The 27,789-nt window shown below is 40.4% G+C and overlaps 1 protein-coding gene across 2 annotated transcripts in view; it reads left to right on the top strand.

The window, feature by feature from the left end:
* Positions 1–27,789, top strand: part of LOC149445239 (phospholipid-transporting ATPase IA) — a 146,985-nt gene that overhangs the window by 65,012 nt on the left and 54,184 nt on the right. For both annotated transcript variants that reach the window (XM_089653996.1, XM_089653995.1), the window contains 3 exons: positions 2,677–2,815; positions 20,512–20,576; positions 25,713–25,885. In XM_089653996.1, coding sequence (XP_089510122.1) covers positions 2,677–2,815; positions 20,512–20,576; positions 25,713–25,885 — 377 coding nt within the window. The remainder of the gene's footprint in view (positions 1–2,676; positions 2,816–20,511; positions 20,577–25,712; positions 25,886–27,789) is intronic.

The raw sequence follows: 27,789 nt of genomic DNA on the forward strand, positions 1-27,789 counted from the left end.
TTTGTCAGTTCATTGAATGCCTGAACTATGGTTTCTCCCAGTATATAACGTTTGATGTAATCTTGCTACTGGTAACAATAATGAGTCTCTGAACACTAATAATGTGAGAGCAGTGTCTGTTGCATACTCAGTTTTATCAGACACAGCACAATAATTCCCACCCATGGAAATGGATGAAAGACTGGTATGTATTATAGAACACAAGTTAGTCCCTCCCTGGTTCCCAGCAGGAACTGGACGAGATTCAAAATCTATGGGTAGGCTGAATGTACCCAAATGGATTGTTGTACGTCTTGGGTACAACCAGCCTGTCTAATTTTTCATGTGATTGTCGCCAGCGGCTATAGCCAGTAGGAACAATCACTGTGTTCTTCTGGCAGGGATCCTTGCCAGGAGAACACAATAGGTCATGGGAGGGATTCCCCTGTCTTCACAGTCAGTGTGGATAGAGGAATTGAGCGATTTTCTTTCCTGCCTGTGGTTGCAGAAAAGAAAATTGCATCATTTAAGGCCGGTTTAAGTGCTAATTTAACCTCTAAGCACCCAGTCTTCAGCTCATTTTAACTGCCCCAGATTCCCTGCTAGTAACCTGCTTTACTTCACTGATGCACGTCTATTTTAGTGCTCTTTCATATTTCCTTTACAGTGGTTCTGCCAGCCCACTCCTGCCACATCCCCTGTCCCACTTCACCTGCTTCTTTTTCAACTGTCCCGTTTGCTGGGCATTGATTTTCACCTTAACTCCACTTCTTTAAAACCCTCTGTGTCAGGAACATGGCTCCCATGCAGCTGTTTTACAGTTAGTCAAGTTGTGAATGGTTGCCAAATGCATTGTCATTCACCTGTGTGGCTAAGACTGTATTTTTAGTCGTTTTGTTTTTTAAGAATGGGAACATCAGTAATCGTGATTTGTGAGTCAAGGATTTTACTGTACTGCCCACCACCATACCCTCCATACTACTCTACTATCTAGTATCCTAGTTTCCACACTTTTCTCCTGCACATGCTGCCTGCTTTGATTCACTCTTCTCCTGCACATTCTGACCCCTCTCATACACAACACAGTCATACCTTACTCCTCTCCCATCGATACTGCTTATATTGCCTCATTGATTGTAATATCCCTATCCTTACCCTATCCCCATCCAGTCGAGTATATGCTCACTTTTTTTTTTTTCGTTAAGCTAGCCGATTGAATAAAAAAAACCCGACAGATCCATGCATGTGATGTGGATGCAAAGATTTCCCCCACTGCGCTACTGTATTCTGACAGCAGTGGCTCCCCCCATCAGAATACACAGATCAGCACTGCAGCCATTGGCTGTGAGTGCTCCTCAAATGCCTGCTGAATTGGACGAATTTCAGAGCGTGCATACCCTGCTTTAGTGATGTGTCAATATAATGGAGGGATTGAGCAAACAGTATGATGCCTATCAGAAAGACCCATCATTTGGACAGAATTGAAGAACTGAAAGCTGCTGGTGCTTCTCTGTGCCTCTTTGTACCTGTCAGCAGGTTGATTTTTGTTAATGTGCAGTCATTCCAGTTTGCGTGAAAGAAACAGGAAAATATTTTAAACACTGAAATCACTTAATACAACTAGTACAACTTTTAGTTTGCCAAGCAGTGAGCTGATAAAGGAAGCTATGGTGAGAGCTATAGGGACACAAAAAGGTCATCTCTCTTGTGACATGCCTGAAAAAAAACTGTGTTCTCTACAAAGATACTTACTACTAAACCACTGATCTCCGCTATATGGAGGGAAACTGCCACTCAAAAACATTGTCAGAATCCAACACTTTTGGCCATGCTTTTTTATTTTAGCAACTTTCATGTTATGAGTATTGATGATCCACATCGACACCACAGGATGAAATTCCACCTGATGGTGGTGGTGGTTAATGTTTGCTCTGTTGTGTAGTTCCGCTTTGAAAGAGGTACAGCTCAGACATGAAGGGTAAGAAATGCACTCTGTTGAATAGCTAGGCAACATCAATGAAAAAGAGAACTGCCAAAAAACCTAATACCACACCATTTTTGTTCCGCAGAATAACTTTCTCTAATTTATATGATGATACAGCAAATGAATGATTGGTTGAATAAATTAGTTGTTCCATGTTGCTGCACTTTTATTTGTGCACATGTTACTGAAGTTATCTATTCAACTGACAGATGTTTAGATTTTTTTTTTCTTTAAAGTAGCACTGTAGGCAAAACTTTTTTTCATTTTGGACAGGGTGGGGTGGGGGTTATAACCCCTTTCAGAATTTTTCTTTTTTTTTCTTCACATCTGTATACCATTGCAGAGATTTCTATCCCATAGCCATACAGGTAGTGAGAGGAAATCGCTGCCAATTAAGGGAGTTCCTTGGGGACCCCCTGGTCACCAGAACTAGTGTCCCCACTGGAAGATTTTCCCCTCTGTTTTTCTGGGATAGCCCAACATTTGAGATTTTCTTTCAATAGTATGGTAAACGGGACAAACTGGGTAAATCTCCTTAAAGGGGGCAGAGACAGCAAAAAAAACTGACTGGTTCTAATCCCTCTGGACTTTATCAAAAACTAAAAAAAACTTTAGCCTTTAGTTATACTTTAAGCTCATAATTTAATCTGCTATGTACATGCTGATTTGTGACGTATCATATTGTTGTGTTATCTTTCTTTCATCTTCCATAGAACCTCCATTTACTCGGAGCAACTGCTATAGAGGACAAGCTGCAAGACAATGTGCCAGAGACCATCGAGACATTAGTGAAAGCTGACATTAGAATTTGGATTCTGACTGGAGATAAACAGGAGACAGCTATTAATATTGGTACAGTGATATTTATTTTTTTGCTTTCAAAATGTCACTTATATTGCACCTAAAGGCTAAGTCCTTCTTTTGCAAAAGATAAATGAACCCACAATGACATCACCACATTTTTGCTCCATTGAGATCTACGAGGCCTTCTTCCATGGTGGCACATTAGACTTGTAGTCTTTCAGTTTACAGATCTGTAAGTGAATTACTTGACCGCTCGGACAGAGCCATGCACAGCTGTACCAGATTAAAAAAATGACACAAGCCTGCAGGCAGAGGAACCTCCTTCCCACCCCACCCCCACCCCCTGTAGATTCAGTAGGGGGGGCTGCGGACTGACCATGTTTCATGTTACACCCTAAATAGGCTGTAAACCTGAAACATGGTCAGGACTGGTGGACTTGGCCTTTCCCGTGATCATTGCTTTTTCTTTTGCTGTCTGATCTAACAGTATCTGTGTACCAACTCAGAACTTCCCTGTTTTGCACAGTGTTGTCAGTCTTGTCACTTCATCATATTTGAAATGCTAGGTTCACCTTTTAAAAATAATAAATGCACATCTTTTTACAGGTAAGAAATGTGCATTATTGTTTTACACTGGAGTTTGTAAAGCATTGCACCTGTGATCAGCAGATCGCAAGTGAAATGCCAGGATCTTGCAGACTCTTGGTATACAGTCTGCCTGTATCTCACGTACAGACAGGCAGTTACTGAATTGCATGAAGAGTCGAGGAACTACAAGAGTGCCCTTCAGCAAGCACCATCGCAGTTCATTGAGAACTACACATTGTCTGCCATGGTGGAAGATGGTACTTGTAGTGTATTCATTCACAGAACTCTGTGAATAGATGACATGGCTGTATGGGTGGGGCCTTACACAACCACGCTGTTTTTAAATTGTGACAGCAGGTGTGGGGAGAAGATCTCTTGCTGTCACGGGGAGGGGGGGGAAAATCGGGGAGAGAGAAGCAGGAGCTAGAACATGATACGTGTTCCACCCAAATACGGGTGAAACATGTAACATGTTCCAGAGGTGAACTTGGCCTTTAAAGGAAAACGCACAAGGTTGCTCTCATTGGTAGGCTGCTGCTTCTTCATTGTCCAATCACAGGCTGGGATGTGTTACGGACCAGGCAGTATTGCTGAACTAAGTGTAGTAAATAGGTAGGTCCTTGGCCTTGCTATGCTATCTGGCAGAGAGATCAGCATTTACAGATTGTGCCATTTTGGTACAGGACTGATTGGTACCTTTTTTATACCCATGCTTTAATATTGGATGCAGTAAGTATGCTACTGAAGGGTTTATTATTTATTTATTTCAGGTACTTATATAACGCCATCAATTTACACAGCGCTTTACATATATATTATACATTCACATCAGTCCCTAACCCTCAAGGGGTGTACAATCTAAGGTCCCTAGCTTACATTCATACATACACATACTAGGGACAATTTAGACAGGATCCAATTCACCTACCAGCATGTCTTTGAAGTGTGGGAGGAAACTGGAGTACCCGGAGGAAACCCACACAGACACAGGGAGAACATGCAAACTCCAGGCAGGAGGTGCCATGGTTGGGATTCGAACCAACGACCCTAGTACTGCCAGGCGGAAGTGTTAACTATTTAGCCACTGTTCTGCCCCTGTTCTATTAGAGGTTAGTGTTGGGGTCAACAATTAATGATTAAACATACTGCTGACAGGAATGCGCAGACCTTAAGACTAACTAAACAGAATCTCCAAACCAACGGTGCTATGCACTGCATCTGTGTGTTCGGCTGTTTTCTGCCCTCTAGTCTTCCTCTCCTTTCACTGCAGAATGGGTCATTTTGTAATCCAGTCTTTCCCATAAGACCCAGTAGGTGGCACTGTTGCAATGTTGTCCAATAAAATGATGCCAAGTGGCATGTTTTTTGTACATTTGTAAAGTATGGTACTTAACCTCAACAGGGGTTTACATCTGCTGTATACATGCATTCATTGTTATAAACCTAACAAACCTAATTTGTGTTAAAAAACATTTAGCTAATTCATCAATCTGAATTTAAAACTGTTCTCTCTATAGACTACAATGACTGAAGATGTGGGTGTTGTACAAATTGATTGGAAAATTGGACTAATGATTTAATTGAAAGGAAAACTTCTATGTTCTCTGCTGCTCTGCATTGCTCCACAGGGCTGCCAGCAGAAATCATTGTCCCATTCCCTTCTAAGAAAAATGTGATTACCAGTTTTATGGCATCAATACCCATATCCTAGACATAACTTCCCCAGGCAACACTGCCATACCCCAGCCATGTGTGGGGTTACCACCTGGCCAGTATTTTATCAGCCTGGTCGGTAAAAATGGAATATGCTTATTAATAGAAATGCGATCATAAGGCTAGCCTTTTCCCTAAAAATGTGGCATTTTTTCCTAAAAATGTGGAAACCTTGGTTGTGTGAGGGTGGATGTTTACTGAAAAATTACATATGATGGATCTCTTACTTACAAGACAAGATTGATATGTATGCTAAGTAAATTGATGCTACTCTTCATCATCACTACCACCACCACAAAGTCATTTTCAACATTTTCCAGGCTGTCAGGTAGGAGCTGTCAGTAATGAAGTGTGTAAACAGATCCCAATAAACACATCCGTGTCTCTACCTCACTAATTAGATTGCAGCTGCTAAACAGCCCTGTGCTAAAGAGTTATGAGCGCAGATGTAATAAGTATTAAAATTGTGTTCTTAAACTGGACATCAAATTGGAAATGGGTCCTCTTGTGGACCTGATGGGGCTCTGGCCAAGTATAGGAGTACTGTGCATGTCCCCCTAAGAGCCAGGTAAATCATATGCTGTGCACCTTAGAAATTTCGCACTGATAGGGTGCCATTTTCCTGCAGTGACTGTGCAGGGCAGTGTACCAGCGGTTTTCATGCAGGTTACCTGTGCTTTGCTGTGCTTTTTTAGATCTGGCAGGTTTGGTGCATTTTCTGAAAGTGCACCAAAATTCCTGCATGCAGGACATTTTAGTGCTTTCAGAAAATGCAGCAAAAACCACCTGATCTAATAGAAGCCTTTGGCAAAAGGCAGGTAATACACACAAAAATGCGGGTACACTGGGCTGCACCTTTGCTGCGGGAAAACTGCACTGCATTGGTGTGATAGCGCCCTTACTAGTCATCCTTTAAAGGTCAGTTAAGGCTTCGTCATGCATTATACAATTTTCCTTTAGATTTACTCAAACCATATATTATGAGGTCAAACTGAAACACTTTTAATTTGTATGCAATCAGGCAGGCCCTTTCACCACATAATTTAAGATAAATCTAAAGGAAGGTGAACTCGAAAATTAATAATAAATAATGTATGGCCAGCTTTAGTCAGAAAAAACCTGAAGCGTGACTTGCTCTGTTCACACCAGGGATGTGCTTAACGAATGCATATTATTATGTGTTGGGTTAAGACTGCCTATTCATTTAACTGGACTGTCTAATATTACAACAGACCAAAAAATCGTACCTGCAGCATTTTTGCAGTGCACTGCAATACACAGTCCATTGAAAAAAAACAGGTGTATTGCGGTTTGATTTTCAATGAATTGCACTGCAATGCATCTCAATTCACGTTACCACAAAAGTGTGAACTGGCAATGTGATTTTCTTACCCCCGGGACATCTAAGCTGCATAATGATGGTTACCTTCCACTATAAGTACTACCTAATGCCAAGTGAGGTTCTGCTACCTCCATAAAAGTGACTGAAATAACTTGTGTTATAATAATTAATCAGCTTCTCTAGGTGTTGTTTTTTCAGGGGAGATTTAAAGGTACATTTCAGACACAAGGGACTTTTCAGTTAAAATGACTCACAACCTGCTTACAAAGTGGCTTTTATTTTCATCATGCTTTTCATCGAGTACACCTGACAGTGTCAATCACTATCCCTTTGTTTGCCCCAATTCTCATTTATTTTTGGAATGCCTTGAATGTGAGCTCATGGAACTTAGGGCCAATGTGTTTGCTAATTCAAGAACCTTTTTTTAAACTTTTTAATCCATTCTTTTCTGCATACATCATCATCTAAAGTAAACTGCCTACAGACATTGGTAAATCAAGCTCAGCTTGGTATGCTAATGTAACAATGCCAACCCCATGAAAGGACCAAGTGAGAGATGATCAGGAAATGGAAATGAGCAAGCCCAAGTCTGACCTTTGCAGGATTGGTCAAGATTTGTATATAACTTCAGCTGCCATTACCTCTTATGTACTGGCCATGTTTCACTTGAAGTAATCTCTCTTAATATACACTCACTGGCCACTTTATTAGGTACACCTTGCTAGTGCCAAGAAAATATCCCCCACACCATTACACCACCAGCCTGAACTGTTGATACAAGACAGGATGGATCCATGCTTTCATGTCGTTTATGCCAAATTCTGAACCTACCATCTAAATGTTGTAGCTAAAATCAAATGCCCATTCTCCTGACTTCCTGCATCAACAAGACCTTTTTATCCATGCAACTGCTGCTCACTGGATATTTTCAATCCCTGTATGAGTAGGCTGGTTGTACAGATGTTGACCTATCGATTGACTGTCGGATTTTTCCCTACTCAGTCCGTGCCACCGGCAATAGCTAGCGGGGCTGATCAGTGTATTCTGACAGCGGGGAAGTTTCTTTGCTGTCAAAATGCAGAAGCTCAGCAGGGAGGATCTGATTTGGATGGAAGAATCAAGTAATTTTTTTTTTCATACAACCCCCAAAAATGGCTTATCTATGGGCTGTTTAAGGCTATCTGTAGATATAAGACAATGCTTTTCCGGACTTGTGGCTATACAGAGTTTGGTCTAAAAGATCATTCTAACCATGGTGAAAACCATACAGGCAAAGGTGACAATTTTTTTTTAAACAGGAAACACTGTGTCAGAGTTGCAACAGCATTCATATTGTGTGAGAACATTTTGTTATGCTTGAAAAACTGACATAAAGATTATTCATACAAAAACAAAAATACACATATGAATAAATATCTTCCATAGGTTTCTCTGGCAGTGTCAGTTGGGTGTAAGGAATGGATAACTTAAAGCAGAACTAAACCCATCAATTTAAAGTGCAGCTATACCTTTCTATCATGTAAAGTCAAGGAAGCAGCTGTCTTGGCCTCTGTTTGATCTGCAGTTACGATGGTGCTGCACATGTGATCACTTATGACCCCAGCAATTTGATGGACAGCTCAGTTTGAGAGCACAAACTGTTCAGGGAATGTTGTGAATGATAACTGTCACAATTGCCTAGAGCTCTCCGCTGAACTGTCATTCCATCAAATGGTTGGTGTCCTAACTGATCCCATGCAGAGCACCATAGCAACAGCAGATCAAACCAAGACTAAGAGGGCAGCTGCCTTGGTTGTAATGGATAGGAGGGTTTAGTTCTGCTGTAAAACCAGCAATAATCTGTTGATAGGTAAAAGAAATCGTATGACCACAGGCTGCAGCTCCTCCTAGAAGCCCTGTAAAAAGCCTGCTATACCTAACCTATAACACAAGTTTAATATAAATTGAATGCCTTTCGAGTCTTATCACAGCCCCAGCATGTCTTGGATGTGATAGAGTAGGGAAATCTGCGGCTGCAATCATCCCAATATCATATAAGAATGGTGTCCTCTAGTAGTGGGGACTTTCAATGCATCAAAATGTCCAAAATATAACTTAATATACTTAAACATTTCTATAACAGAATATAGTGAAATATGCCATTTTATTACAAATTTTATTACAAATAATCCAAAAACATCTGGATCATATAAAATATCTGATACACATATTACAAGGCAATCAAATATATTGAGAAAGCTGAGTTGTATATATCAACAGAACCTGAACATGGAAAGCATAGAAAAACACCCAAATCATCTCTTGGATTGCACTGAAACCATTTACCTTTGCTCATTGTCTAGAGCAGCCATTCTGAATCAGGGTGCCTCCAGGTTGCTAGGGCTTGAGCTTCCGTGTGATGGTGTCTGGATAGTTTTGGGTGCAGTGTTACGTGGCAGAGCCAATGGCATGACACAATTGGTCTTTTTTAGCCAAGCTAAAAAAGGTTGTGCCCTCCACTGTAAGGGGGGCATTCTTACAACTCCCCACCAATGTAAGGGTCATTCTTCCCACTACCCCCCAAAAATCTGTTTTAGCAGGGGTTCATTGAGACCTAAAACATTTCAAGTGTTGGTACTTCTGGAGTAAGATAGTTGAGAAAGACTGCTTTAGAGATATAGCAAAGGGCATCACCAGTTGTGAAGCGCATTATCCTCACTGTCCCCTAATTAATTTGTTTTAGCAGGGTTTCCCTGAGACCTAAAATAAATATAAATAATTTCAAGGGTTCCTCTGTGGTAAAATGGTTATGAAAGGCTGTCCTGGAGTCACAATTTAAGAGCAGAAAGAGGATTTTGGGCGTTTCAATGAATTTATCCTAGGTTCACACCTAAACATTTTCTGCATCATTTTGCAGAAATGCAGTACAGTCCATTTAACATGATTTCCTATGGGACAGATTCACATCTCGTCGTTTTCACCCAGTGCGTTTTTAGGAAAGGGTCAGGGAGTTTTTTGAACGCAAAACATTGCGGTTTTGGTTCTATAGACTTCAATGGGAAAGCTACAGAAAAGCATGTATTGTGTTTTTGATGCGTTTTGCATTTAAAATCCACCTAGCAACAAGTAAAATTAAAAAACGCATCAAAAACGTGGCAGAAACGCACCAAACACAACCTGCGTAGGTGTGAACCTAGACATAGAAAGTTTTTATTTTTCCAAACGAAAATAAACAAGGCTGAAAAATTGCATGATTAGTCCAAACTTGTTTGAAAGTTAAAGGTACCTACATGCAAAGTAGACCAATTTTTACTATGAAGTGGCTGCAATACTATTATCTAGGTTTGTATATCCTTTAATATGCAGTGAGGACAGGGCTGTCATCAGTAATTACATGATTTGTGTCCTTGTGTAGAGAGCTACGCATCATTGCACAGTGTCATTCTGTTAATGTTTCATACTGCTGCATTACATTGTCTAGAATAAAATGTATCCATATCATGTGGGAGGAATTTTAGGAACCACATGGCTTTTACTAATGGATCTTGGAATTTATAGCTTCTATGGGAATCTGTTCTTTCACCACGTGTAACATGTAGGATATATCAATTTTCTGGTATGCCTTTAATGTGCTGCCTGAACAGCAAAGCTAGGGAGACATAAGAAATCATCTGTTTCTGCTGTCAAAGCAGTCATTCCATCTTTCCTCCGTAAATGCTGGTGGCTTTCATAGGCTTCAGCCATAATGGCTGGCAGAATGCAGTAAAAATGAAGCATTCCACTAAACCAAATCACTTGATCACAGATAAAAGGTAGCTTTAAACCACGCTGTGTACAGGCATAACTCATTCTGTAAAAAACAGCAGAGTAAAGTTAAATGCACGTGGCAGAAAAAGTGGTTTTATATTTTCAGGTTTCATCCTGTGTCTACACCAAGGCAGATCTCTGGCTGGCGCATTAAAGAGCCTCTTTATTACAGCTTGGCTGATACAGTAGGGAAGAGTTTTCAATGAGTGGCACAGTTCCTGGTAATCAGTTTGGACTCTTTTATATGGTCTCTTTTGGTTCTGCTCATTGGGTCCATTGAACCCTTCTGGCAGTGTACCTACAGTACATCCAGAAAGTATTCACAGTGCTTACCTTTTCCCACATTTTGTTATGTTACAGCTTTATTCCAAAATGGATTAAATTCATTTTTTCCCTCAACATTCTACAAACAATACCCCATAATGACAGCGTGAAAGAAGTTCATTTTGAAATCTTTGCAATTTATTTAAAAAAAAAAAAAAAAAAAAGCTTAAGTATTCACAGCCTTTGCTCAGTACTTTGTTGAAGCACCTTTAGTACCAATTACAGCCTCAAGTCATTTTGAGTATGATGCTACAAGCTTGGCATTATTTTTGGGCAATTTCTCCCATTCTTCTTTGCAGTACCTCTCAAGCTCCATCAGGTTGGATGGGGAGCGTCGGTGCACAGCCATTTTCAGATCTCTCCAGAGATGTTCAAACGGGTTCAAGTCTGGGCTCTGGCTAGGCCACTCCAGGACATTCACAGAGTTGGCCCATAGCCACTCCTTTGTTATGTGGGCTGTGTGATTAGGGTCGTTGTCCTGTTGAAAGATGAACCGTTGCCCCAGTCTAAGGTCCAGAGCGCTCTGGAACAGGTTTTCATCAACGATGTCTCTGTACATTACTGCATTCATCTTTCCTTTAATCCTGACTAGTCTCCCAGTTCCTGCTGCTGAAAAACATCCCCACAGCATGATTCTGCCACCACCATGCTTCACTGTAGGGATGGTATTGGCCAGGTGGTGAGCGGTGCCTGGTTTCCTCCAGACATGACACTTGGCATTCAGGCCAAAGAGTGCAATCTTTGTTTCATCAGACCAGAGAGTTTTGTTTCTCATGGTCTGAGAGTCCCTCAGGTATCTTTTGGCAAACTCCAGATGGGCTGCCATTTGCCTTTTTACTGAGGAGTAGCTTCTGTCTGGCCACTCTATCATACAGGCCTGCTTGGTGGAGTGCTGCAGAGATGGTTGTTCTTCTGGAAGGTTCTCCTCTCTCCACAGAGAAATGGTGGAGCTCTTTCAGAGTAACCATCGAGTACTTGGTTACCTCCCTGGCTAAGGCCGTTCTCCCTCGATCACTCATTTTGGCCGACCGGCCTGCTCTAAGAAGATTCCTGGTGATTCCAAACATCTTCCATTTACAGATGATGGAGGCCACTGTGCTCATTGGGAACTTCAATGCTGCAGAAATTTTTCTGTACCCTTCCCCAGATCTGTACCTTGATACAATCCTGTCTCGGAGGTCTACGGACAATTCCTTGGACTTCATGGCTTGGTTTGTGCTGTAACATGCACTGTTAACTGTGGGACCTTATATAGACAAGTTTATGCCTTTCCTAATCATGTCCAATCAACTGAATTTCCCACAGGTGGACTCCAATCAAGTTGTGTGATCAAGGATGATCAGTGGGAACAGGATGCACCAGAGCTCAATTTTGAGTGTCATGGCAAAGGCTGTGAATACTTATGTACATGTGGTTTTTTCGTTTTTTTTATTTTTAATAAATTGCAAAGATTTCAAAACAAACTTCTTTCACGTTGTCATTATGGGGTATTGTTTGTAGAATGTTGAGGAAAAAAATTAATTTAATCCATTTTGGAATAAAGCTGGAACATAACAAAATGTGGCAAAAGTTAATGAATACTTTCTGGATGCACTGTTTTGTATACTACAGTGATGAAGCATGTCACTCTCCTTGTTAGCCAGATGTGGTGTATGTTGCTATTCAAAGTCCTTCCTGAATTTTTGTACTGGTAATATGAAGTTTTCTGACTCTGGATTGTAAGATTTTAATGAAAAAGACTACGTGGAACAGTTGTTTCTGTGTCCTAGATCTGTCCACACTTTTTTGTCCAGACTATGGTAATGAATGCATAACGGTAACTATAAATGGAAGATCAAGTGATATTTCAGTTATAAATAGAAGCTAGTATAATTAGATACTGTAATATTTTCTTTCCCGAGACCTCCGAGACCAGAATCTCCCCTAGAACTTCTTAATTCTTTTCCTATTCGCAGCCATTGAAGGAAATCTGTACTGGAAAAAATAATATGCAGCCTACCATTAGGCTTGGATTAGGTATCTGTCTGAAAGATCTATTTTTCTGGTTGTGTTTCTGATCCATCAATTTCAGAAATGTTTGCAATCCTGATTTGAAACAAGTGTCTGTATTAAGAGTTCTGATTGCCCTAGGACCAAACTTTTGCTGCATGCCTGTTTTGGGTCAGGTGTGCAGAATGTTCTGAAGTCAAAGGCAACTAGCACATGCAGAGGGAGGTCAGTTATGGCTAGGACATTAGTACAACAAAGACCTTAAAGATGGAGAAATGTGTAAATATTGCTTAGATGTACCGAGTTTATGGGGTTTTATTAGATTTTTTTTTTTTTTTTTTTTTTTTTTTTACCCTTACATACACTTTGACCTTCCCTATAAAAAAAAAAGGCAGGCTTTAGGTGGCTTATAAGATATTTACAGGTCTCCAAGGTATGCAGACTTTATAATATTTTTTTTTTTGCATTTGGAAAAAGCTTTGGATGGAGTACCAAATAAAACTCAATGTTTTCAGATTATGGCTCTTTTCGTATTACAGCTCTAAGAGTATGAGATCATTAAAATATATTCAGTTTTATGGCATATGTTTGTCATACTGCAGGCAGGAATACAGCATATTTTAATGTGGCTGTTAACTTATATGGATGTGATGATGGCTATGATCTGTGCTATGTTATATACTTGATTGATCTTACATGATCATTTGAGATTGTTAGGGTTTGTTCCCTGAATTATGCAAAGCAGAAATAATAATTTAAATGTGAAATTTACAATAAAGTCTAGTATTTGATTGGGGATCTGCTGTGTAATTTTAGAGAGGACTTTTCACCCTCCACAGACGCTTGGGCTCTTGCCCTGCTACAGTACCTAGTCTATGATAAAGTCTGGCTACAAGCAGTCTCACTCTTCCTCAGGTCAAAAGGAGGCATTTCTATTAGTGGCATTTTTAGGCTAAAAGGATGATGTAAAAGGTCCATAGATGGTATATTTTCATACAGTAAAAGAACACGATTTCTGTTTATTTTCACTGCACATATTTAGAGTGTTATTGCAATGGTTGCCTTTTGCTCCCTGCACCATTACGCACCCTCAGGGAGCATGCACGCTTATGACCTCTGGACTCACAGTATGGTCCTCAATCTTCCCAGCTGAATGACTCTGGAAGTCATTCAATACCTTGTTGTGGATGCAACAGGGTATTGCAGAGGACAGTACCTCTTTTATCACTGTCCGGGAGACAATTTAATAGAAAAAATATATCTTGGATTTAGGCTTAAACTAGAATAATCACTGCGTTTAACACTTTTTGTAGGTATACTGTGGAAGGATGAGAATTTCTTTCTTATGTCCCATTGTGGAGATTTCCCTTCACTTTCTGTCCCACAGCAATGTCACAAAGTGGGTGTAAATCTCCATAAATTGAGGGGAAATCTTACATCTAACAGTTGTCACCAAAAATTTTCTCCTTGCCCATGTTCTGATTATGTTGCTGCTACTTTTACAAAGTAATATCTTGTTTTTCGAAGGCATTTGGTGTTGACAAAGTGGTTATATACATTCTCCAACCACTTTTAGGTACATCTGTTCAATTGCTTGGTAACACAAATTGATAACCAGCCAATCACTTGGCAGCAGTTCAATGAATTTAGATCTTTAGACGTGGTGAAAACAACCTGCTGAAGTTCAAACTGAGCATCAGAATGGGGAAGAAAGAGGATTTAAGTGCCTTTTGAACATGGCATGGTTGTTGGTGCCAGACGGGCTGATCTGAGTATTTCAAAACTGCTGATCTACTTGGATTTTCACGTATAACCATCTGTAGGGTTTACAGAGAATGGTCTGAAAAAGAGAAAATATCCAGTGAGCAGCAGTTGTGTTAATACAAATGCCTTGTTGATGTCAGAGGAGAATGAGAAGACTGGATGCTGTGACATTCAGATGGTAGGGTCAAAATTTGGCGTAAACAACATGAAAGCATGGATCCATCCCGCCTTGTATCAATGGTTCAGGATGGTGGTGTAATGGTGTGGGGGATATTTTCTTGGCACTAGCAAGGTGTACCTAATAAAGTGGCTGTTGATTGTATTAGAAGTATGTTTAAATTAATGTTTTTGCACCTGAAGTTAAATATCATTTATGCTATAATATTAGAAATGATTCTTTATAAACCAGCTTTATTACATTTCATTATACTTGTCCCTTTAAAGGAATACTTAGGTTTCTGTATACATTAGATCCTGTTCCTTTTATTTGAGACCTGGACAAATCTTGCTAAAATCTAGAAGTCTGCTACAAAATTTTTGGAGCTAGCAACAAATGATCTGACAAAAACATTGAAACACATGGATCTGCGGACTTATGTTCAGAATTTAACTTTTGGTCTGCTTCAAATCTATGCGTCAGCACTACACAATATGTAAAAGTAATACATAATTAACTTTAATGCTATGAAGATCAAGAGCATCTGTCCAGCTCATGCATCAAGATGAAAAAGAAGGCGTCACTTTTACATATGGCAGACCTCCTGGCTTTCCTGACATGGAGAGAGGAACACCCTTTAGCATGAAATACATAGACAAATGACACACCCATGCTGCATCCCTAGTTGCATGGACCACGAGGAAGACGTGCAAAAAATGATTCATCAGACCAAAAGTAAAGATTGATTCAGGAAGGACAGAGCGTTGTGGCTTCAAATGAGGGTACAGTTAGGAGCATGGTAGGACTATGCTTTGCCCATTGCATGTGCATGATCTAAATGAGCAGAGTACTGGAGTTTGACGTACATTATGCAGATCAGGGGGTAAAAATGTTTTGTGAATTAAGATATGTTTTTTTTTTTCTTTGCTACAATGGGTGGGAAAGAATTCATATATATTTATACTACCCCTCTCTGCCAATCCCTCCACTGGCTTCCCATTGCCCAACGGATAAAATTCAAAACATTAACAATAACATATAAAGCCATTTATAACTCTGCCCCAAATTACATCAATGATCTTGTCTCCAAATGTCACCCAAACCGTACTCTCCACTCCTCGCATGACCTCCTGCTCTCTAGCTCTCTCGTCTCCTCCTCCCATGCTCGTCTCCAGGACTTCTCCAGAGCTTCCCCCATCCTCTGGAACGCTCTACCCCAATTTATCATACTATAGCCTACTCTGCTCACTTTTAGGCGATCTCTGAAAACCTATCTCTTCAGGGAAGCCTATCCTGCCGTCAGCCAATAATGGAATCTTCTACTCCTCCTACCAGTTCATCCCCTACAGTTACCTTTTTGTACCACTAGCCCCTCCCTCTTAGATTGTAAGCTCCAAGGAGCTGGGCCCTCCTAACCCTCTTGTATTAACTGTATCATTGTTGTATTGTCTCCCGTTATATTGTAAAGCGCTGAGAAAACTGTTGTCGCTATATAAATCCTGCATAATAATAATATTCACCCTATACAAAATGCACAACACATAAAAAGTAATTTTTCAGTCTTCAGTCATGCACCAGAAATCATCTTTGCTATTGGACATACATGGACATTGAAGACAGCTACATTAACGTATAACTAAAGGCAAAACTTTTTTCATTTTGGATAGTGCAGAGGGATTCAAACTCCTTTCAAGTTTTTATTCCTGTCTGCGCCGTTAAGGAGATTCGCCCTCTCTATGTCCTGTTTACTATTATCATTGAAAGTGAAAGTTAAAGATTATCACAAAATTTGTCCCCGGAAAAGAGATGGAGGGGAAATCTTGGGGGTCCCCAAGGAATTCTTTTAATTTGCAGGGGGAAAAAAAAGTTTTGCATATAGTTCTAATTTTCGATGCTTTAACTGTCATTGGTCTATAGGCTGGGTGAGACATTCGCCATCCTGGGTGGACGTCATATGGCGTCCTCCCCAGAATGCTCCTCACATGCACCCCAGGGGCTGTGCTCTAAGGGAGAATGTCACCAGCACACCGAGGATCACCAATATGGGTCCATATGTTTTAATGAATGATCACATAGTTACAGCAAGGCAATGTCTCGCAGGACCCCTTCATCAGGCATGTGACACATCTGTCTGACTTTGAAATGTGGCCTTGCTGTAACTATGTGATCATTCATTAAAACTTTTGGACCCATATTGGTGATCCTCGGTGTGCTGGTGACATTTTTCCTTGCTGATTCTGTTCGGTTCCAGCCGACAGTCGCTGCAGCGCCCACTTATACACACAGCCATATTTAACGCAGGAACATGTGCGTTTGGATTGTACTGGACACAGCCGATGACAGATCACAGTACCGGGCCGCTGCCGTTACCATGTGATTGCTGTAATCAATCACAGCAGATCACATGACAATTGTACACAATGGATGGCTTTTTTTCATGACATCCATTGTATAATGTCTTGCTCACACAGTGATCACATGGTACAAACAAGGCCAATAACAGCTAATCACAGCAATACACACTGAATGAATCGATTTCATTTAGTAAAAATTATTGTTTATAACCGTGATATTCACTAGTATAAGCAATCATAATGTGTTATGATTTGGCTTTTTGTTTCTCCACTTTTTTGTGTCATACCAATACAAACAAAAGAAATAAATAGAATGTCTGAATATTTGAAATTTCAACAATTTTGGGGGTGAAGTGGTGCATTATCTGACAGAAGTGCAAGGGTGCCAATATTTTTGGACATGACTATGTGTGTGTGTATATGTATGTACAGTGCATCCAGAAAGTATTCACAGCGCTTAACTTTTGCCACATTTTGTTATGTTACAGCCCTATTCCAATATGGATTAAAATCATTTTTTTCCTCAACATTCTACAAACAATACCCCATAATGACAGCGTGAAAAAAGTTCATTTTGAAATCTTTTGCAATGTATTAAAAATAAAAAACGAAAAAAAATATGTACGTAAGTATTCACAGCCTTTGCTCAATACTTTGAAGCACCTTTAGCACCAATTACAGCCTCAAGTCACTTTGAGTATGATGCTACAAGCTTGGCACACCTATTTTTGGGCAATTTCTCCTATTCATCTTTGCAGTACCTCTCAAGCTCCATCCGCTTGGATGGGGAGTGTCAGTGCACAGCATTTTCAGATCTCTCCAGAGATGTTCAATCGGGTTCAAGTCTGGGCTCTGGCTGGGCCACTACAGGACATTCACAGAGTTGGCCCATAGCCACTCCTTTGTTATGTGAGCTGTGTGCTTAGGGTCATTGTCCTGTTGAAAGATGAATTGTTCCCCCAGTCTAAGCTCCAGAGCGCTCTGCAACAGGTTTTCATCAAGGATGTCTCCTGTACATTGCTGTATTCATCTTTCCTTTAATCCTGACTAGCCTCCCAGTTCCTGCCGCTGAAAACATCCCCACAGCATGATGCTGCCACCACCATGCTTCACTATAGGGATGGTATTGGCCAGGTGGTGAGCAGTGCCTGGTTTCCTCCAGACATGATGCTTGGCATTCAGGTCAAAGAGTTCAATCTCTGTTTCATCAGACCAAAGAGTTTTTTTTCTCATCGTCTGAGAGTATCTCAGGTGCCTTTTGGCAAACTCCAGGCGGGCTGCCATTTGCTTCCATCTGGCCACTCTACCATACAGACCTGATTGGTGGAGTGCTGCAGAGATGGTTGTTCTTCTGGAAGGTTCTCCTTTCTCCACAGAGAAATGGTGGAGCTCTTTCAGAGTAACCATCGGGTGCTTGGTTACCTCCCTGGCTAAGGCCCTTCTCTCTTGATCGCTCATTTTGGCCAGGTGGCCTGCTCTAAGAAGATTCCTGGTGGTTCCAAATTTCTTCATTTACAGATGATGGAGGCCACTGTGCTCATTGCGACCTTCAATGCTGCAGACATTTTTCTGTACCCTTCCCCAGATCTGTGCCTTGATACAATCCTGTCTCGGAGGTCTATAGACATTTCCTTGGACTTCATGGCTTGGTTTGTGCTCTGACATGCATTGTTAACTGTGGGAGCTTACATAGATAGGTTTATGCCTCAGTAGTGACACTGACCCTAGCCAAATGCAAAACTAGTGAAAAACAGTCAGAAAAGATGAGTAGGGAAAAAAATGTCAGTGGCATCCACCTGTAAAACCATTCCTGTTTTGAGGGTCGTCTCATTGTTGCCCATCTAGTGCACTTGTTGTTAATTTCATTAATACCAAAGCGGCTGAAACTGACTAACAACCCCCTCTGCTACTTAACTGGCTAGATCAATATCCCAGGAGTTTAATTGGCTCGATGCCATACTCTGATTAAAATGTGTTCCTTCATTTATTTATTTTTATCAGAGCGTGTGTGTGTGTGTGTGTATATATATGTATGTATAAATGTGCGTGTGTGTATATGTGTGTGTGTGTGTGTGTGTGTGTGTATGTGTATATATATATATATATATATATATATATATACACATACACACACACGCACAGTTAGGTCCATATATATTTGGACACAGGCACAATTTTATTTTTTTTTTCAGGTATTTACCAAAACATATTCAAGCTGTAGTTATATAATGAATATGGGCTGAAAGTGCACGCTCTCAGGTTTAATTTGAGGGTATGTACATCCAAATTGGAGGAAGGGTTTAGGAATTACAGCTCTTAAGAGTAGCCATCCTCCCTTTTTCAAGGGACCAAAAGTAATCGGACAATTGAATATAATCATAAATAAAATGTTCATTTTTAATATTTTGTTGAGAATCCTTTACTGGCAATGACTGCCTGAAGTCTGGAACCCATGGACATTACCAAAGGTTTCCTCCTTTGTGGTGCTTTGGCAGGCTCTAACTGCAGCTGTCTTCAGTTGTTCTTTGTGGGTCTTTCTGCCTTTAGTTTTGCCTTCAGCAAGTGAAATACATGCTCAATCGGGTTGAGATCAGATGACTGACTCGGCCATTGCAGAATATTCCACTTCTTTTCCTTCAAAAGCCCCTGGGTTGCTTTTTCAGTGTTTTTTGGATCATTGTTTATCTGTACTGTGAAGCGCCGTCCAATCAACTTTGCTGCATTTGGCTGAATCTGGGCTGACAGTTTATCTCTAAACACTGCAGAGTTCATCCGGCTGCTTCTGTCACATCATCAATAAACACCAATGACCCAGTGCCACTGGAAGCCATGTATGCCCATGCCATCACACTGCCTCCACCATGTTCCATGTTTTACAAATGACGTGTGCTTTGGATCATGAGCTGTTCCAAGCCTTCTCCACACTTTTTTCTTCCCATCATTCTAGTACAGATTAATCTTAGTTTCATCCGTCCATAGAATGCTTTTCCAGAACTGGTGTGGCTTTTTTAGATATTTTTTGGCAAAATCTAATCTGGCTTTTCTGTTCTTCAGGCTTTTGAACGGTTTGCACCTTGTGGTGAACGCTCTGTATTTGCTCTCGTGAAGTCTTCTCTTGATTGTAGACTTTGACAATAATATGCCCACCTCCTGGAGAGTGTCCTTCACTTGTCTGGATGTTGTGAATGGGTTTTCCTTCCCCTTAGAGAGGATCCTGCGATCATCCACCACTGTTGTCTGCTGTGGACCTCCATGCCTTGTTATGTTGCTGAGCTCACCAGTGCGTTTCTCTTTCCCCAGAATGTACCAAACTGTTAATGTGGCCACTTCTAATGTTGCTGCTGTTTTTCTGAAGGATTTGTTTAGTTTTTGAAGCCTTACAATGGCCTGTTTCACTTGCATGGACAGCGCCTTTGAACAGCATCACTGAATAACGTTTTCTTCTTATGAAACATCTATTGTTTTGCTCTACAATGCACACATTAAATTGTGAACTTGTCTTTAATGATAAACAGCCATTTGAAATGGTACGCTGATCCTCCGTCTACATTGTGCTTTGCACCAGAGAACGCCCCTAGAAAAATTGTTACACATTGCATCCAATTATCAAATCTCAATATTATTTAATTATACTTTCAGAATGCCATTTTTAGCTTCGGATTTTGTGTGTTTATAACAAAGCATGCTTTTAATAAAAATGCTGAACTGCTCTGTTTTCTTTCAATAGGACATTCGTGCAAATTACTGACCAAAAATATGGGCTTAATCGTTATTAATGAAGGATCACTTGATGTAAGTATGTCTTGTCATGTGTGGCCAAGCCTGTGTCTCGTGTGTGAAGCAGATTTAGTTTGCTCCTTATGCATATTTTGTTTGGCCAGTTGAAAGTGAAATCTGTGATGAAGCTTTATTATACTGGCCTCATCTACTTGGCATGATCTGTAGGAGCGGTGCATGGTTTAAATAAAAAATTGTACAGATCCAGACTTTTAAGTGAATACCAACTTCCCCTTCTGAAGCAATGGCGGCTTGTGTTTTGATGTATGTTTTTTCTCTGATGGTTTTTCTTCAAATATTGTGAACTCTCCTGTTGTAACATGAGATTTGGTCTAGTTAAAGTAGAATTCAAACTCATTTTAAAAATACTCCCTGCCCCTCCTAACACTTTTGCTTGCTGACCAGTGTGAACAAGATGCATATATTTACCTATTATGCCACTCAGGTCTGGTCACATGATCTCCCCTGTGTCAGTTAGCAGCCAGCTGCAGAGGAGAGAGCGCTGAACGACGACTGGTAAAAGCTGGAGCGGTGACGTCACCCATTGGCTTCAAAGGCCCATCCTCTGTCAGCGCTTGCTTCTCTCCCCTGCTGCTGCTGACTGACACAGGGGAGCCAGATCACATGACTGGACTGATGAAGGCTGAAAATAGGTGAGCATATGCATCTTTCTTATGCAGGGTAGTAAGCAATAGGTGTTAGGAGGGGGGAGGAAATATTTTTAAGATTATTTAGTTTAGGATTATCCTGGAATTCTAGTTTAAGTGAATCACTGACCTAAAACAAGTAAACAGACTTTTCAGACTGATTGCATGGTTGTTCCAAAGTCAATTGCTTAATATTGTACAGAAGGAGGAATAAAATACTGCTGTAGAGCCTATACTTTTAAAACAAAAAAGTCAGCAGTAGCAGTTTCCATGTCTCTGTCCTCCAAAGTTTACTTTATGCCAGCCGTAAACCCCAAAAGTGAGTGAGATGTGCAGGCATGAATTGACCATCATCAATGCAAGCTCCCTCAACGGTGCTTTCATCTTCACCCAGTTATCTCCTGGGTTTAATGTCCTGGTGATTGGTTGGCCAGACACGGTGTAACTCCCATTCATACGTGCAGGGTTATATCATCCTGGCATCGTGCACTGCTCAGTGTACAACCTAAAATCATTTGCTAGCAGGCAGGTAAGTAACATTTATATATATATATATATATATATATATATATATATATATATATATATATATACACACACACACACACACACTTAGATTGTGCGCTCCTTGAGGGTTAGGGACTGATGTGAATGTACAATATATATGTAAAGTGCTGCGTACATTGACAGCGCTATATAAGTACCTGAAATAAATAAATATATATATAAATATATATATATAAATAATAGTTCCACTTTAAGCCCTCATGCACACCTGACGTTTTTACAGCTGCTGTCGTTTGGCTTTTGATGTTTTTTTTCTACAGTCAAACTCCCCAGCATGTTATCCTATGTGTCCATGCACACACAGACTGTAATCAACGTTTTTTTGGCTGGAAAAAAAAAAACAGAACTAGTGGGTTTCTAGAAGAGTTTTTTAGCTGTAAAAACGCTCTAATGCTGAAAAATGCGGTAAAATGCCGCAAACCAGCGGTTTCGGACTTTTTTGACCAAAAAAAAATGCTGCTAAACACTAATGCAAAAATGCTAAAAAAAAAAAAAGCTGAAAAACTCACGTTTTTATTGTGACTTTACCAGCGTTATCAAAACGTCCCGTGTGCATGAGGGCTTAGTCTGGTTTTATGCATAAATATCCAGATCCTCCAAATGTTTGTTTTTACTAGTGCTCACTTTTGTGCGTTACGGCTCCATCACACGACAATGGTTTAGCATGTGGTAGCTGTCCACTCCATCTGCAGTGAGCCGGCATTATTCAGCTCATCGTACAGTTTCTTTTTTGGGACTCATCTTTATGTAAAGCGTAGAAGGCGCTGCACTGCTATATTGTGACGTGCGATCCTATCCTGTGTGCTGCAATAAAATGCAGCATAGCTTTGAGCTGTATTGCAGTGTGAATAGAACACACACAAAAAAAATTCTGTGTCCCCAAGGGGTGACTGGCATTCTTCCAGTGCAGAATAACGCTGGTCACCTCAGTATCAGTATATGTGAACTCTTATCCCGTGGTTCTCTCTGCTTGGCACAGTCTGCAAGTATCTGTGCACTTCTACTTATGTCTGAAGCCTCCTTTATCTGAACTGAAATTGAGCTACATTGACTAGGGATGAAGACCAATCTGCATATTGTGTAGTTTAATTTAAAAATGACGTGTAAAATGTAACTTGTGCTGATCTATTACTATAAGGCTATATGCTGTGTATGGCAAGCTTTTGCAAAGATTTTAGCAAGCTTCAAAGAGCTTTGTTGAACATTTAAAAACTTTGGTTCCAACTGATGAAAAAGTGGATGTAAAGGCTCAAGGTTTTTTACCTTCTGTGTGCAGCAGCCCCCCTAATTACCTGAGCCCCGGCAGAATCCAGCAAGGTGCACGAGAGCCTTGGCTCTCCAGGGACTCTCCCTGCACATTGGCTGAGACAGTATGGGGAGTAATTGGCATCCTTTGAGCCAATGAGGAGAGAGAGGGGGTGGGGTCAAGTCCATGTGGGAATGGCCATGCAGAGCAGCAGCCCAGAAGTGAGCCTGATTGGGTGCCCCCATAGCAAGCTGCTTTCTCTGGGGGCATTTGACAGGAGGGAGGGGCTAGGAGCGCTGGCGGGAGACCCGAGAAGAGGAGGATCAGGGCTGCTCTGATGCCTCTGATATCACTCTAAGTACAGATCTTAATTGAAGGGCTGTCAGTTTAAACAAGATGCTAGCAGGTTTTCAACAAATTTTTAGGTAGGTTAAAAAACTTACTGAGGACTGCTAGTAGCTTTTTTTTTTTTTTCACATTAAGATCGAAGTTTAAAATTCCTACAGGCTTCAACAAAGCTTGCCCAAACCTCTGCCAATGCTTTGTAAAGCTTGCTGTACACACTGCTAAAGTCTGTAAATTAGGCCTAATACCAGCAACAACACAAAGGGGCAGAGAAATTCACCAGGAAAATTTTTAGCTGCTTCAGATCTCTGCAACAAAGTTCTTGGTATGACATGTAGATCTTTAGTCTGGCCATACACGACACCAACATGACAGCCGTGATCGAAAAATCTAGGAGCCAAACCATGACTGCATCCTGTCAGGTACAGTAACTTTTTGGGTACCCAGACAGCTGAGAACACCATGGCTGTCTGAATACAATAACAGGCAGGGGGATTTCTCCAACCATCCTTCTTGGCAAGTATAGAGGAATCTTAGTTTCTCTCAGTTAGCCCACATGTAACATTAACATTCTATGAGGCGGTAAGTTGCAATTTGCAAAGTGAAACTCCTGTGGACATAGTATATTTGGATTTTGCAATGGCAATTGATACTGTACCCCATATGTGTTTAATTTACAAATTAAGGTCTCATGGCATTAATGGTAGTATATGTTCCTGGATAGAAAACTGATTTGAGGAGCGCATCCAGAGGGTGGTGTTAAATGGCTACTTTACTGAATGCACTGTTCTAGGACCAATACAGTTTGCAAATGTTAGAGAGATTAGAGTAAATAGTTCAGTCTCAGTATTTGCTGATGATACAAAGCTAAGCAGGGCATGATTAGCAGAATATGCATAACTTTATATGAAGACCTTCATAAAATGGTAAAATACATCCCAGGTGCCTTTAGGAAGGGAAGAGGGGTTTTCTCAGCTAAGCATGACCTCCAGCCTGCATGCCTGAGCTAAGGGCAGATGGATTCCAGGAAGTAAATGCTACATAACTCATCTGCCCTTACTCAAGATGGCTATAGCCTGAAATGCTACGGGATGTATTTCAAAATTATTCCTCAGCAAAATAAAGCATGGAGACATGAATGGATGGATGAGTTTGCTTTGAACATTAAAAATGAATGAAATTGTATTTTTGGTTTGTGTTGCTCGGGTGCAGTGTAGTTCTGCTTTCAACTCATTCTCCCTGGAGAAGAGACACTTGAGGAGATATAATCACAATATACAGATGTCTAAATGATGATCCCGTAGGGGGAAAACTGTTCAATCTTATTTCTAAAATATGCAGCCACACAGCGCAGTTGGACCAGAAGTGGTTCAATCTTAAACTGTTTAAGGGGTTCTTTGCTGTCAGAGTGGGAAGGATGTGGAACTCCCTCCCGCAGTTGGTGGTGTCAGATGGGAGTGTAGATAAATTCAGAAAATGTTTGGATTTGTTTATTAGTGAGCACACAATGTACAGGGATATAATAGTGACACAAACGCACTTAGGTTGAACTGCATTGACTGGTCTTTATTCAGCCTTAACAACTATGTAACTATGTATGGCTAGCATCATTAAGGGGTCAGTGACCTAAAAATAGTAGCAGTAAAATTCAGCAATGGTTGCATACCTGCTTACTAAATCCTGCCCCCTGCATTCACTCTATCTGGTCTCCCACAGTACACAGAACATGGAAATGCAATTATTTTAGTAAATATAAACTGCTAAATACCTTTTCTCATCAGCCATTAGAGCAGTCTTGTGGCTTCTATCAGTGTCTGACAGTGCACTGGTTAAAGCTTGTAGGAGGAGTTTTCATTCTTTACTGATTGCCCAATGAAGCTGCAGGACCTCTGTGCTGATCACATGCACCTTCCCAAGGAAAAAATAAAACACTCTAGCAATACACACCAAACTGAGCGTGTGCAGAGTGTGTCCTAGGGCTCTGTACTATCAGCAGATGGCTTAGGGACTATAAAAGAAGGGGAGGATCCAAGAAGACTGGATCAAACAGCCTTTACATAATGCTGAGGTGTAACCCCTTAGTTTCCACAGTGAGTATAACAAGCATGCTTTACTGCATACACAGACTGATTTTACTGTTGTGGGTTTAGTAACACTTGAAATATAGCAATGTTTTTACAACCATTAGGTTATCACCTGGGAATTTTTGTACCCCACCTACCCTCTTATTGTTTCTGTACATTTTAACAGTTTTAACTGTTTACTTCTGACGTTATATACGTTCTGTAAAAATGTAAGAAAAAACAATAATAAACTGAACTTTTTGCTTTTTTTTCCTCTATGCAGTCCACTCGAGAAATTCTAAGTCACCACTGCGGTAATCTTGGAGACTCGCTGAGAAAGGAGAATGACTTTGCCTTAATTATCGATGGCAAGTCCCTCAAATATGCCTTGACGTTTGGAGTAAGACAGTACTTCCTGGACCTGGCCTTGTCATGTAAAGCTGTCATTTGCTGCAGGTAAATCAGTTCAGCATCTCTGTGTTCTTTGCAGACTTCTTTCCAAAACTAGGGACCTGGGAAACTGAAAGAAGCTACTATTAACAAGGATATATGTAAGCATTAATGTCTGCACAAAAATGAAATAATACTCATTTGTTACTTTTACTCTGTGATGTCTTCTCTGTTATAACTGTCTTTCAAGGCCAAAGGAGGTTTAAAAGTTGCATAGTATTTTATTGGTTTATTAGACAGGAAGTAATGTATGACTTCTCATTATACCACCTTCATTTCATATGAAATATTTTCTTACCCCTCAGGGCATATCAATGCTCATGAAATGTTACATATTTTTGTGGTTTTTTATGTGGTTTTAATGTACTCTTGGTGTTTGCACTACTTTTTCTTTTTTTTTTTTATTACCTGGATGCCCTAAAGTAAACCTGTACTAAAAACATGCAGCCTGTCTCTGCTGACCTCTCATTCCGAATATGCTAGCTGCCTGGCCTTGTGCTTTTTGAGTTTCTGCAAATAGCTATTAGAATTTCTGAGTTCACATGCTGCATGCCGGTTTTGTATCATTGGGTTAACCAGGGAACAAGTATTGTTGTAAAGAGGTTAGCTATGGCAGCTTCCATAGTTTTCAGTACAGGTTCTCTTGAAGGAGAATTGCAGAAAATATATTCAGAATGGAATGTGGTATATATGTGGTAATTACCCTATCTTTCTGCAATAAAGCCATCCGAGAACAGCAGCGAGGCTGGTTAATCACTGCTTCACTTCCCGTGCATTCTGCTATGGGTCCCAGTTATTACTGAAATATAATTAGCCTCTGCAAAAGACGTCTATGGGGCCCCCTTTGTGGAGACTAATTTTAATGAAATAATGCTCGGGAATGGTAAGCACAAAGCTGCTTGTATCACTGGGCTCCCATCAGTGTTTATGGAAAGGACAGCGCACACACACGTTTTGTTAACACATTACACTTGCATCCAACAGCCTTTTCCAAAGGATGACTCTTGGAGTTTTTCTTTAACCACTTCAATACCGGGCACTTATACCCCCTTCCTGCCCAGGCCATTTTTCAGCTTTCAGCGCTGTCACATTTTGTATGACAATTGCGCGGTCATGCAACACCGTACCCATATGAAATTTTTATAATTTTTTCACACAAATAGAGCTTTCTTTTGGTGGTATTTAATCACCACTGAGTTTTTTATTTTTTGCTAAATAAAACAAAAAACACCTGAAACTTTTGAAAATAAGTACTTTTCTTCGTTTGTTATAAAATTTTGCAAATAAAATTTCATCTTAAATTTAGGTGAAAATGTATTCTGCAACATATCTTTGGTGAAAATAATAATACTTGAGTTTGTATTTTTTTCAAATGTTTCTATTATTTTTTATAAAAATTTTTCTTTTTTAATAATTTATTTTTTAGCACACTGTGACCAAAGCAATACAATGTTACCATAGTAACATTGAACTACTCTGGGCAAGTGATCAGGATTTTTTTTTTTTCTAACACATTATGATTGCTAATACCAATGTATTTCATTGATGTTTGCAATCATTGCTGCTGAATGAAACTGATTCATTCAGTCTTTTGTTGTGATTAGCTGTGATTGGGCAAAGCTGATCACATGATACAGATGGGCTGTGATTGACCCGGTCTGTATCATGTGACTGCCTTGACCAGTCACCGCTAACAACATAATTGTATACAATGGGTGGCATGACAGGAAGCCATCCATTGTATAGAATTGAAATGTGATCTGCTGTGATTGGTCACAGCGGTCACATGACACTGGCAACTGGCTGGTTTAGTGATATGTCATCGGCTCGTTTTTACAGGACGCCATATGACTCCCAGTCACAACGGCGAGTGTCCCGCACGGGCATCAATCTGCTATAGGCCGGGCGGG

This window comes from Staurois parvus, unplaced genomic scaffold, assembly GCF_062004578.1.
Source record: "Staurois parvus isolate SC_StPar_1 unplaced genomic scaffold, SC_StPar_1.0 ptg000734l, whole genome shotgun sequence".
NCBI lineage: Eukaryota > Metazoa > Chordata > Amphibia > Anura > Ranidae > Staurois > Staurois parvus.